General features: G+C 33.7%; 1 protein-coding gene across 1 annotated transcript in view; it reads right to left on the reverse strand.

Annotated features, from left to right (window-relative positions):
- Positions 1 to 471: 471 nt before the first annotated feature.
- LOC132743643 (sodium/calcium exchanger 1-like) overlaps positions 472 to 14,585 on the reverse strand; it is a gene marked incomplete at its 3' end in the record, with an annotated part of 65,954 nt that continues 51,840 nt past the window's right edge. The window contains 2 exon segments of the mRNA XM_060732192.1: positions 472 to 611; positions 8,243 to 8,413. Coding sequence (XP_060588175.1) covers positions 472 to 611; positions 8,243 to 8,413 — 311 coding nt within the window.

Below are 14,585 nucleotides of genomic sequence, written 5' to 3' on the forward strand. Positions count from 1 at the left end.
GATTGTTTCAGTTGTGAATATTTTTATACTTTTTTATTTAATCAATGATTATAAGCAATTGTTGGCAAAACTTGACTTCAAGTGATATACTAAATGCTTAAATGCATATGTACATACAAATGTATACATACAATGTATATGTACACATAATGTATATTGAAGTTTGATTGGAAAAAGGGTTTGACCACCTTTTTAAATTTAATGGGATTTTGTAAAAACATTTTCCTTTCAAGCCCTGGCAAAGCAAACAACAATAAAATATACATTATCTTTAGGAGATTTACAGTCAATATGCAGGTTAATAAACAGTGAACTTTTCACTTTTGGTTTCAAGTAAAAATCAATTTCTCATTCATGGCCATACAATCAAACAAGCTAAAACTGGATAAACGAATAGCTGACACTGGACAAAACCGGTACATGATAAATTCTAAGAAATATAATGGGAGTGTATATATGTATCAAAGTTACCTTAAATTCCTGGGACTCTTTAATGGAGATTTGAATTTTGACAAGATCACCAAGCCTTGGTTTGCCGAGTTCCTGCAGTTGCTCATCTTCTGTACTGTTGATTATAGCGCCGGAGTCTGCATCTGGAGATTTACCCTTACCTGCAGGTATATACATAGAAACATAGAGCATACATCTCACGCATGTAACATAATTAGAGCGGACATTCTCTGTCCAATGATGTAAGACAAGATCTTGAGAACTGTTGTCTGCGTAAAGAATTTATTTCCTGTGCACACTATTTCAATACAATGATAGTGTGAAACTGAAATTCAAATGTGATTTTTAATGACACAATCAATGGTTGTTTTCAACATTGTAAGTTAATGGAGTTGATTAATGTCAAACAGAAACAATGCTTTACATTTTTTTTAAGGCAGAAAAATCTTCAGAAAGCCTTTAAAAAATTAAGGATTTTAAGTTGTACTCAAAGGACTAAAAGTTTTAATCATATACGGTAGTTATAAATTATGGTATCCCCAAGAACAACTAAAAACTTGTTGAATAGAAATGCCAAAACTTTGATAAACAAGATATGTTTGTAAAACATGTATGCCCCCTATCAGCAGCCAATTAGTCATGTGATAAGGTTATTATGCATGACTTCTGACCCAGTGATCAAACAATTAATAAGGGTTATAAAGTATCTACTGGTCATGACCTTGACCTTTGACCCCTTGACCCAAAACTCAATAGGGGTCATCTGCTGGTCATGACCAATCATCAAACAAAGTTTGAAGTTCCTAGGCCTTGGCGTTTTTAGTAAATTGATCAGAAACCGTTTTTACCTACAAGGTCAATGTGACCTTGACCTTTGACCCCTTGACCCCAAAATCAATAGGGGTCATCTGCTGGTCATGACCAATCACCATGCCAAGTTTGAAGTTCTTAGGCCTAAGGGTTCTCTTATTATTGATCGGAAACCGTTTTAACATACAAGGTCAATGTGACCTTGACCTTTGACCCCAAAATCAATAGGGGTCATCAGCTGGTCATGACCAATCACCATGCCAAGTTTGAAGTTTCTAGGCCGAAGCGTTCTTTAGTTATTGATCAGAAACCGTTTTTACTTACAAGGTCATTGTGACCTTGACCTTTGACCCCTTGATCCCAAAATCAATAGGAGTAATCTGCTGGTCATGACAAATCACCATACCAAGTTTGAAGTTCCTAGGCCTAAGCGTTCTTGAATTATTGATCAGAAACCGTTTTTACTTAAAAGGTCAATGTGACCTTGACCTTTGACCCCTTCACCTAAAACTCAATAGGGGTTATCTGCTGGTCATGACCAATCATCACACAAAGTTTGAAGTTCCTAGGCCTAAGCGTTTTTAGTTAATTGATCGGAAACCGTTTTTACCTACAAGGTCAATGTGACCTTGACCTTTGACCCCTTGACCCCAAAATCAATAGGGGTCATCTACTGATCATGACCAATCACCATACCAAGTTTGAAGTTCCTAGGCCTTAAGGTTCTTTAGTTATTGATCAGAAACCGTTTTTTGCTTACAAGGTCAATGTGACCTTGACCTTTGACCCCTTGACCCCAAAATCAATAGGGGTCATCTATTGATCATGACCAATCACCATACCAAGTTTGAAGTTCCTAGGCCTTAAGGTTCTTTAGTTATTGATCGGAAACCGTTTTTGCTTTCAAGGTCAATGTGACCTTGACCTTTGACCCCTTGACTCCAAAATCAATAGGGTCATCTACTGGTCATGACCAATCACCATACCAAGTTTTGAAGTTCCTAGGCCTTAAGGTTCTTTAGTTATTGATCGGAAACCGTTTTTGCTTTCAAGGTCAATGTGACCTTGACCTTTGACCCCTTGACCCCAAAATCAATAGGGGTCATCTACTGGTCATGACCAATCACCATACCAAGTTTGAAGTTCCTAGGCCTTAAGGTTCTTTAGTTATTGATCGGAAACCGTTTTTGCTTTCAAGGTCAATGTGACCTTGACCTTTGACCCCTTGACCCAAAATCAATAGGGGTCATCTACTGGTCATGACCAATCACCATACCAAGTTTGAAGTTCCTAGGCCTTAAGGTTCTTTAGTTATTGATCGGAAACCGTTTTTGCTTTCAAGGTCAATGTGACCTTGACCTTTGACCCCTTGACCCCAAAATCAATAGGGGTCATCTACTGGTCATGACCAATCACCATACCAAGTTTGAAGTTCCTAGGCCTTAAGGTTCTTTAGTTATTGATCGGAAACCGTTTTTGCTTTCAAGGTCAATGTGACCTTGACCTTTGACCCCTTGACCCCAAAATCAATAGGGGTCATCTACTGGTCATGACCAATCACCATACCAAGTTTGAAGTTCCTAGGCCTAAGGGTTCTTTAGTTATCACTCGGAAACCATTTGGTCTACGGACCGACGGACCGACGGACCGACAAGTGCAAAGCAATATACCCCCTTTTTTTCAAAATGGGGGCATAAATATGGAAGAACATTGAATAATATACATATATGAAAGACTACAAATGGTTAATGATATTTTATATATAAATATAGAACATGCTTAAATTATTCATAACCATGTTTCTAATCCCGACTGGTATACCACCATATCCTGTAAATAATTCAGTTATTAGATTGAAAATAAACAAAATCAGTAGCTCAGTCTGAAATAAGCTAAAAATGGTCGCCATGACCCAACACCACAAAATAATAGCCAAAATAACAGCCAAAATTGTATTTGTAGAACAGGAAAATAGCCTTGAAGTGCCAAGAATACTTGTTCTGTAATTTTTTTTCTAGAAATTGTCTGCCTCTGCAAGTAATAAAAGCTACAAGTTCACTCTTCTTCAGATATGAATTTCCCTTCTTTTGATTTTATAATGATAGCATGAAGAATTTTGAAAACTGAACTTATCCTGTACGATATTTGATTAAATGATTTGACAATAAATATAAATATCGTAAAGAAACACAAATCAAGGTGAGTTAAAATCCTTAAAATTCTTGAAATAAATTAACAAACTGATAATATTCTTATAATTTTTCTATCAAGTCTGAGAACTAACGGTTTTTCAGAATTCATTTAAGTTTAATGATAAATCAGGTTGAATGTAACAAAATGTGGAAACCCTGCTATATCTGCAAGGTGGCTGCTTTAGAAAATCAAGCAGCAAATATCAATTGGATTTTATATTTATAAATCCTGTCAAATGTAGATTCATTCGCAAAGAAAAACGCCAGACATTTTAGTCTTGCCATTGAAAATTGTCTTGTTTTAAACACATTAAAGACAACGAGGGATTATAAGCAGAGCAAGAAGAAATTTCTCATTACAAGATTGAAACAAAATACTTAGAAAATAACAACAAACACCAGACAAAAAAAATAAATTCTGACACCAAGACACAAAACATCATTATATGAATCAGACAAACACACACATTTATATTTACTAACAATATAACAAGTTAAAATTTAAAGGTTATATATGAACTTCACACATAACATGGCTGTATAGACAAAGTAAGAAAAAACAAACAAAAACACCCCATAACAACACATTCTTGTTAACAATGTCCATACATATAAACAAATGTGAAGAATGATAATTTTTTGGTAAATAAAAAAAAACAAATATCATTTGAATTTCTCTAATAATCTATGTCTTTTTCTCTCACATCACTTCACAATCATAAAATATGCATAATATTTAAGCAACAATCCTCAGGAAAATTTTGAAATGCCGTTTCAAAAATGTATAATTGACCGTCGCTTTCTTGTAAGGGACATGTCTCCAATTTTATGTTAATTTATTTCACACTAATGAAAAAACTTTCACTAGGTAGAATCTAGGTTCATCATTATATTGGTGTTCAATATTCCAAGAGAATTTTATTATATGTTTACCCATTTTGTAATACTGCATATATTTGTAACATTATTCCTCAAAGGACAGTCATGACGTTTAGATGGTGATTATGGTTTTAATGTGGCTATAATGTCAAAGAAAACAACAGTACAGTATCAGACTTTTGACCTGTTATATGGCCATGTAAATAGTTATATAACCCCTATATAACCCTTGCATAAAAATTAAATTAGAGACTTTTCAACCATTTACAATGGTGGGTCATATTACCGGTCAAAAATCTTTGTAACTACAATAAAAATATCTCCAAATGCATGAAATTTGCGTAAAAAAAGTAACACAAATATCAGGTAGTGAATATAAAATGTAACTGCAATGCTGTAAAATTCTTGGTCTATCTTTCTAATCTAAATTCACTGGCAAAGAGTCAATAAGGAAAACATAATGTTATATAATATTACATAACAAATATGAAGTAAAATAAGAAAGTATTTTAAGTGTGAGGCACTAGAGGCAGTAGTCTATTATGCAAAATAATTTTTATATATGAGATTAATTAAATAAAATCTTGAATGAATGTACACAGACTGAGTAAAGTTATAAATTTATGTCCCATACACCTGCTTATACTTGGAACAACAGAGAAAAACAAAACACAACTTGAAAATGAAACAAGGGGGCCATGATGGCCCTGAGGTAGCTCACCTGTATATTATAGGCCCCCGGAGCGAGGCCAGTTTAAACCCCAGGGCTTTTATTTGAACAAACTTGGAAGACACCCATTAGAAGATGTTTCATGATGTTAAGTTTTTACTACACACATATAATGAAAAACAGTGATTTCCTTCCCCTCCCCCACTCGGCAGGCCCAATTTTAACCCACGGGCTTTTATTTGTACAAACTTGGTAGACACCTATAAGAAGATGTTTCATGCTTAACATCTAAGCTCTAGCTCATTGGGTTTTTAAAAGAAGATTTTTTAAGTTTTTACTATACACATATAGTTAAAAACAATGATACCCCTGGGGCGGGGCCAGTTTTGACCCCAGGGCTTTTATTTGAACAAACTTTGTAGACACTTACTAGAAGATGTTTCGTGCTTAATATCTAAACTGTAGCTATTTGGGTTTTATCAAAGAAGATTTTTAAGTTTTTGCTATACACATATATGGAAAATAAATGACCCCCGGGGCGGGGCCAATTTTGACCCCAGGGCTTTTATTTGAACAAACTTTGTAGACACTCACTAGAAGATGTTTCATGCTTAATATCTAAACTCTAGCTATTTGGGTTTTATCAAAGAAGATTTTTTAAGTTTTTGCTATACACATATAAGGAAAATTAATGACCCCAGGGGCGGGGCCAATTTTGACCCCAGGTCTTTTATTTGAAGAAACTTGGTAGACACTTACTAGAAGATGTTTAGTGCTTAATATCTAAACTGTAGCTATTTGGGTTTTATCAAAGAAAATTTTTAAGTTTTTACTATATAACTAGAACTCCACGAGTCGGACGTGTCGCCTTGTGAACAATGTAGTTTAGGAGAAATGGCCAGGACAAAAATGAAATATGAAAAATAACAAAGGGCAATAACTAAAAAATAATAAGTGCAGAGCAGCAGTTTCTGTGCACTGCACTTCTTATCAATAAGATCTATCATTCTATGATGTTTCAAGTCCATAGCTTTCATACTTGAGGAGAAATGACCAGGACAAAAATAAAGTAAGAAAATCAACAAAGGGCAATAACTCAAAAAATAAGAAATGCAGAGTATCAGTTCTTATGCACTGCACTTTTTCTTAATGAGATCTATCATCCTATGACTCAGTTTCAAGTCCATAACTTTTATACTTCGGAGAAATGGCCTGGACAAAAATTAAGTATGAAAGTTAACAAAGGGCCATAACTCAAAAATTAAGAAATGCAGAGTACCGATTCTTGTGCACTGCACTTCTTCTTAATGAGATCTATCATCCTATGAAGTTTCAAGTCCATAGCTTTTATACTTAAGGAGAAATGGCCCGGACAAAATTAAAGTATGAAAATAAACAAAGGGCAATAACTCAAAAAATAAGAAATGCAGAGTACCTGTTCTTGTGCACTGCACTTCTTCTTAATGAGACCTATCATCCTATGAAGTTTCAAGTCCATGGCTTTTATACATTAGGAGAAATGGCCCGGACAAAAATAAAGTATGAAAATTAACAAAGGGCAATAACTCAAAAATTAGGAAGTGCAGAGTACCGGTTCTTGTGCACTGCACTTCTTCTTAATGAGATCTATCATCCTATGAAGTTTCAAGTCCATAGCTTTTTTAGTTGAAGAGAAATGGCCCGGACAAAATTAAAGTATGAAAATTAACAAAGGGCAATAACTCAAAAAATAAGAACTGCAGAGTACCGGTCCTTGTGCACTGCACTTCGCGTTATTGAAAGAAGCATGCATACCAAGTTTGAAGTCAATCAGACTTATAGTGACTGAGTTATTCTCCGGACAAGCTTTAGGGGACGCTGACAACGACACAGACGCCGCTGCCGACAAAAGTAACCCCTATATGTCACCTTTTCAAGGCGACACAAAAACAATGATACCCCTGGGGCGGGGCCAGTTTTGACCCCAGGGCTTTTATTTGAACAAACTTTGTAGACACTTACTAGAAGATGTTTCGTGCTTAATATCTAAACTGTAGCTATTTGGGTTTTATCAAAGAAGATTTTTAAGTTTTTGCTATACACATATAAGGAAAATAAATGACCCCCGGGGCGGGGCCAATTTTGACCCCCAGGGCTTTTATTTGAACAAACTTTGTAGACACTCACTAGAAGATGTTTCATGCTTAATATCTAAACTCTAGCTATTTGGGTTTTTTAAGGAAGATTTTTTAAGTTTTTGCTATACACATATAAGGAATCAATGACCCCAGGGGCTGGGCCAATTTTGACCCCAGGGCTTTTATTTGGACAAACTTGGTAGACAGTCATGAGAAGATGTTTCATGCTAAATATCTTAGCTCTAGCTCTTTGGGTTCTTTAAAAGAAGATTTTTTAAGTTTTTACTATAGGCATATAGGGAAAATCAATGACCCCTGGGGCGGGGCCAATTTTGACCCCAGGGCTTTTATTTGAACAAACTTCGTAGACACTCACTAGAAGATGTTTCATGCCAAATATCTAAGCTTTAGCTCTTTGGGTTTTTTAAAAGAAGATATTTAAAGTTTTTTCTTTCAGTTGCCATGGCAACCAGAGTTCTTCATGGAATTAAATTCTTTGAACAACATTTAAAGGTGACCACCAAAGGAACATTCCTGTGAAGTTTGGATGAAATTGGCTTAGCGGTTTATGAAGAGATGTCATTTAAAGTAAAAGTTTACGGCTGGACGCCGGACGAAAAGCAATCACAAAAGCTCACCAGGTCACTTTGTGACAGGTGAGCTAAAAAAATGAGAGGGTTCTTGTGCGACTGGAACCTTCAACTGTGAGGTGTTAGTGGTTTGAAGTCAACAACCTTAACCACTTGGTTCCAGACAAACTTTTTATGCCTTTTAATTCAACTATGATCATAACGATTGGAGTCTTATATTACCATACTTTTTCCTATGATTAATATAGGACTTCAGCCTTGACCTTTGGCCTATATTTTGATAAAAGGTTCTTGAAAGCTACATGTCATGTTATTAATTTGATTCTTTTAATTTTTTCCTATATAATATGCAATACCTTCCTTTATCATTGAATGGGAATAGTATTTCAATTGTTCAATGACCTTCAAGTCTGTTTTTTCTTTGAAATTTACCTCATTCATCTGTATTTTTTAACTTTGACCTTTCTAACCTATTCTTTTACCTTGACCATACTAATTTCCTTTCCAGCTTAACTTTATTAATCACTTGTTTACCTTGACCTTCCTTATTTGCTTTAATGATGACCTTACTGTTCTGTTCTTTAGCCTTGACCTTCATTATCTGTTTCTTTAACCAGCTTGTACTCATCTGTGAATTGTCCTTGACATTTCTATATATCTGACCTTTCACCTTGATCTGATTAAATCTGATGTTGAGATCATACTCTGCATGTATACACATAACCATTTTGTGAATAATTCTTTACAATCTGTGACAGCTTAACAATGATCTTTCAATGTAAAATAGAGAATACAGAATACATCACCAATACTTTACACACAGTAAATTATGTTCAAATATGTAACAAGAACCATGCAGCATGTTCAAATATTGATATAATATTTGGTTAGTTTAAGATATAACTGGAATTTTGCAACCATTGTCACTACTTTTATCTATGGTGTCTACATTAAAGTGGGAAGAACATTAAGGCATGGGGAATACTACTAATTCTTTTTGCACACAAAATCAATTTCAAAAACTCCATCTTTTACAAATACATATAAAATATTCATATTCTGGTCCATGTAAAAAATGAGAAAAGCAAATCTTCAAAATTTGTTGTTTCAACTGTGTGCCCGAACTGTTTAAAAAATCATAAACATCCAGGGGGAAAATGTCATTGTTCTTCAATGCATTTTATTTGATAGAATTGCATGAAAAGACCTTAATAAGTAAGTAGAAAAAAATATTATCAAACTTTTTTCAGGGCTTTTAGACATATGTCAAATTTTAAATGTCTTTCAAAAAAACACAACAATAACCAATGTATTGTTTAAATTATATTCCTAATCAAGGAAAAGTGAAGTTACTGAAATAGAATTAAAATGTTCATTTTTCTGAATAAGAATTTATTCTTCCTCATAAACAATTAAATAATCCCTTTAAAAGGGTTAAGTACCTCAATTCATCTGTAGATTTTTTACAAAATAATAATGTACATTGTGTTGCGATTACTACATTGAATGTTTCTATAACCATGTTTTTGACAAAAAGTATTAAAAGGAACAGTAAAATTGTACATTTTTAAAATTGAAATGTACACTTTTTAACAGAATGAACTGATAAAACTTATGCCTGGAAACCATTGATACTACCACCAGCAAAAATACTCCCAATTTTCAAGAAAGAGACCTAAGAACAGTACAAGAAAAACAAAACATGCAGAAATTGAATTTCAAGTTCATTGATCAAAGGTGTCTATTTTCTTGTTCAAGACAAAATTGGATATAAAAAAAACAAAACATTTAAGATTTTGCTCAGCAACACAAGCCAGGATTTGATTTAATTCATTTTGTGTGTCAAACAGGCATTGACATGGGTGACTTTCGTAATCAAATATCATCAAATCCAATTTAAAGGCCATATTACAAGAATGCATGTCCCTGAGCTGAAACACACAAAAAAACTTTATATATCCTAAACAGACAATGCACAATGCAATATAAAAAGGCTAATCAGAATTTCAACATTAATTTCCTTTTGATTCATTTAGGCGTAACTATGAAAAATTTCAAAAACAATCTTTCAAAGACAAGCCATTTTGAAAATGCTGCACCTCTGCAAATTTGATGAAAAAACCATTCAAATGTCTTATAAGCATCATAGTAACACTGACACAAGCTGAAAAGGTTTTCCATGCAGGTATTATACTCTCACTGTCACCTAAAGGGATCACTAGACGCAGACTTCCTCTGAAAGCAAAATCGTGAAAATTCAAAAATTCAAAGAAAAAAAATTGTCAAAATGTAAGTGAATGGTAATATAATGTATTAGCCATTCAAAGTCAAACACACCCCAACATATGTGTTTATTGCAGTAGATTATAGTCTTATAATAATTTGCAGTAGATAGTCGTAAAGAAAAATCATTGAAAGATTTATATATTATTGTAAAAATGCATAAAGACAAATCAAGCACGCCCATTTAAGCATTTGCGCCCATTTGACCATTCACTTCCATTTGACAAATTACACAAAGTTTATTTTTTATATAATTATATATTAAAAAAAAAAAAAAGCCAGTCAAAAAATAGCAAAAGATTGACAGCCAATGTGCAAGAAAATTGTGCAAATTGTAATCTCCCTCAGTCTCTTGTATACTTATCTGCAGTCTTCCTACGAAGGAAATGAACCGCAGGCTCTTCATCATCTGTCAGAGAGAATGGAAAAATAAACAATAATTGCTATACATAGTCTCATTCAATACTCTATATTTGTAACCAAAAAAAAAGGAAATGTTCAAAAACAATAAACAGAATAATATACTAAAATGGAAACAAAGATTTACAGATTCTAATGGAAAGTATAGGTGCTTTAAAGCTACACATGTAATATATTATATAACAGAATCAATATGAATCATAACCAAAAAACTGTGAACATTTAGAACATTCAGTTTGAAAATTAACTGATTTCAGTAGCAATTAAACTACCAATAGTGTGGAGCCTGGCCAAACTGCACAGATGCCCAGGCTGGCCTGACTCGTTACCGGTGGTAGAGTATTAACACTTCCATGTTCAGCAGGTTAAAGGGTTGATTACTGACTGGGTAAATGGGTGTGGTGTGTGTGGGGGGTTGGGTAACCTATGAACCTTATGCTATAAACTGCTTTTAATATAATGTAACATTTTGTGGACTGTTGGTTACAAACTGCTGCCTTAAATTTCCATGTGTGACAAAAACAGGACATATTGCATGTCAACAACCAAGACTTTAAATACAGAATAATATTGTCATCAGAGTGTTAGTAAAGTCATAACATGTAAATCAACAACACTTATACTACAACAACATAAAACAGCAACATAAAAATACATTTCCTACTGCATAAAATAAACAGTGGCCAATGTGCAAAAGTCTAGTTGCAAGCATCCCCATCTGTCCATAGTATGAGTTACTTTCATTTTGCATGAACCCTGCAAAAAGTACTTTTATTGTCTTTTGCATGCTGTACAATGAAAAGGTTGTCTTGCATTGTATTTAGAGTCGCCCATTGCTGTTCTAAGTGATTTAATGTCAAAATAATCAAATTGGTCAACAAAACAGTAACAAATCTGGTCAGTGTGCATGTGTAGACTGAACTGACTCTTAAATGCAAAAGACCTAGGTAAATCAGTTTTGCCACTAGACGTCAAAGATATAATAAACATATTGGAATCATTCCAGGCACCTGAGCATCATTGTAGCAATCAAATACTGTCATAAAAAATCTGCAGAACCATTGTACTTGGTCTTATTAGAACCAGATGATGAATTGGCCAATATAATATGTACAAAAAGTTCATCTCACCTCACCCTTTGCATTGCCCTTGTTCATATCTTTTTGTCATTTTAAAAATATTTTAAGGAAAGATATAACAACAAAATACTCAACAGAGTGTAATTACCTCTCACAGATTTTTAGAATATGGGATTATTATTTCACATATACTAATTTTAGCATTTTTTTAACTAAATTTTTGAGCAAGAACTATCATAATTCACTAACATAATATAAATAACAATGATTTATTTGTCTATTTTTTTTACACTGATTTTAACACATTTTGGCCAAATCTTGGCAATTGGTCCACCAAACAGGCTTTCCTGGATAACAATGTTATATATTATGTACAAAATCAATAATATTTCAAAAGAAACCATACATGATACTACCCCTGGAAACTGATGGTAATATGTCCTCATTAATTTTGTAATTTCATACGCATGCATTAACTGAAGAACATTTTTTGCCTTGTTTCTTTTTCTTGGTTCCTGATTAGCACCATTATGTGACATCATTTTAGCCATATCAATACCTTCACAAGACCTTTTACTTGCCAGTATTAAGTGCAAGTAAATTGAAGAAACCTGTAAAGGAATAGAATCACCTATGCTTGGCAAGAAACATCTTGAAACAAACTTCATGAACTTCACATGCTGTGCTTAAAGGATCCATCAAATTTTGGAGACAAAAAATTTTTTTCTTGTCATTTAATGCTACATCTATATCTATTTCCTATGCTACTCTGTGACCCTGCCAAATATTTTCTGTTATCTCTTAGCAAATAAAACAACAACAGAACCCTGAAAAGTTGGATACCTGCAGCACATCAATGAATTAGTAATTTAAATTTTGGCATCAAAGCAAAGTACAAATTAAGCAAATTAATAAAACCTACTTTGACCTTCAGTTTTCTCTAAAATAAACTGACCTGTATCTTTGGTAAGATGTTTACAGCTGTTTTGGTACTCTTTGACTGATGGAGTAGTTAAAACTTGGCCCTAACTTTATAACAAGAAAAATCCAGAAGGCTTTTTGGTATTACACAGATGCATGATGCTCCTGGAAGCCTCAAAGCACTAGTCAAAGAGGCATGTCGGGTATCTTCCCTAAAGATGCTGCAGCCACTTAAAACGAAACAAATCAAGAGGGTCATGATGACAAGACCTTTGACCTAGTTTCTTTTTTGCAAATAGTTTTTCAATATCCTTAAGATTAGTTATTGCTAGAAACGAGTGACATATGGAGCAAACATACCATATGAAACATGGTCTTAATCACATAATTTTTTATGCATTTTCAAGTGATCTTGTTACTGATTATGCAATTTTATTCTCCTTTGAAGTATCAAGAAATACAATTCTGTCAAAGGTTATTTCTACTTGTCAATGGCAATAACAAGCTTATCTTTTGATTTGACCTACTGGTCTAGTTTTCAACTCTGTATATCCAATGTATTACTTGACCCAAGGTGGTCATTAGGAATTAGAAAACACTCCTTGTTGTCTGTGATAAAACCAAGATTTTATGAGACACACATTTTAAATACATTTGATGAGGACAACTTTGTATGGCATTTTTGTATGGCATTAACAAGTTTTTCTTTCGATTTTTGATTCTTTTGACCTTGACCTAGATTTCATGAGACAAAACATTTTGATCTCATGTAATGAGGATCAGGTCAACTTAGACTTTAAAACTTATTGAAATACACTTCTGATTTGTTCTAAAGATCTTTTTTTTTATTTCAGTTGACCCAATACCTAACATGTTTTATGATATAGTAAAATGTGACCAAGTATAACTGAGATTGTTTATTGTCCTTTAAGTTCTAACTAGCAATGGCAGATGATGGATGGTGATAGTTGACCATGGATGTTACCATGTACTCCTGGCTCTGCATGTATCATCATTCAGGGAACTTGATACAGAACTGGAACTTGATATAGAATTAGAACTTGATTTAGGATCCAAGTTAGAATATGTATAGGATTAAGCCAACAGAGAAGTTGAAGAAGACGAATAACAAGACTGCTCAACTGACTGTCATGATCAACTTGTTACACACCCTGTCAAGACAAAAACCACACCTAAAGCCCTTTAACAATTTGTATAACCCACAGTTGAACCAGGCTATAAAAATAGTTAGATCTAGACACAGTATGGAAACAATAACACTACAGGTCTATCTAACTATAGTTTAAAGAGGTTGTACTCATTCCACACATTACAAATATACAGGAATGTATTCTATATGTATGCTCAAACATCTGACAGTAATTTTCTTCTTGGCATACTTCTAGTTTCCACAGTGTATAGCTGTTCAAGTGTTGGCTAACTGCGCCATATTTTTAGTTTCCACAGTGTATAAACGGTTCAACTATTGGCACCAACACAATATGTAACTGATTAAATATGTATTATTGATTGAACATGACATAACAATCACTTGTCCTAACACTTATATGTCAAAATATTATTTAAAATCCTGACCAACTAGATCATAAAGCTCTGAAAATTATCACAACAGCATCATTTTTCACATTGACCAGTGTAATGTAGCTATTTTACATAGTATTATGAACATTAATGAATTGCTAACAAGTGTCAAAATTTTGGTAAAACTTGTATTTAACTTGAAGTGGCTCTATCTTTATGTTGACAGTTTTCATGTTACCTATTTTAATACATTTTTATCATAAAACAGGGTGTTAATTACTGTGACATCATCATGGCTGCTGCCATATAATAATGGTATACTCATTAGGGAAATGAAGTATTGTGAGTGTGAATGTTGGCTCAATTAAATGTCAACACGTTCTGACATAGAAATCAACGGCAAGAGTTCAAAGCTTCTATACTGTGGATCTTTATGCCTGAATCTCCCTTTTACTGTTCAAGTGCAAGAGCAATAATGCCATGTATCCATATGGTCCAAATGCAAAGGGTCAACAAGGAAGACTTTTGACCACATGTCTATTCCTTTTTATGGTCAGTAGAAAAACAAGATCATTTAACTGGCTTTAAATATAATATTTTTCTACAAACAACAAGATGTCACTATATGTTTG

The sequence above is a fragment of the Ruditapes philippinarum genome, unplaced genomic scaffold (genome assembly GCF_026571515.1).
Source record: "Ruditapes philippinarum isolate M1 unplaced genomic scaffold, ASM2657151v2 ctg727_1_1_1_1, whole genome shotgun sequence".
Lineage (NCBI taxonomy): Eukaryota > Metazoa > Mollusca > Bivalvia > Venerida > Veneridae > Ruditapes > Ruditapes philippinarum.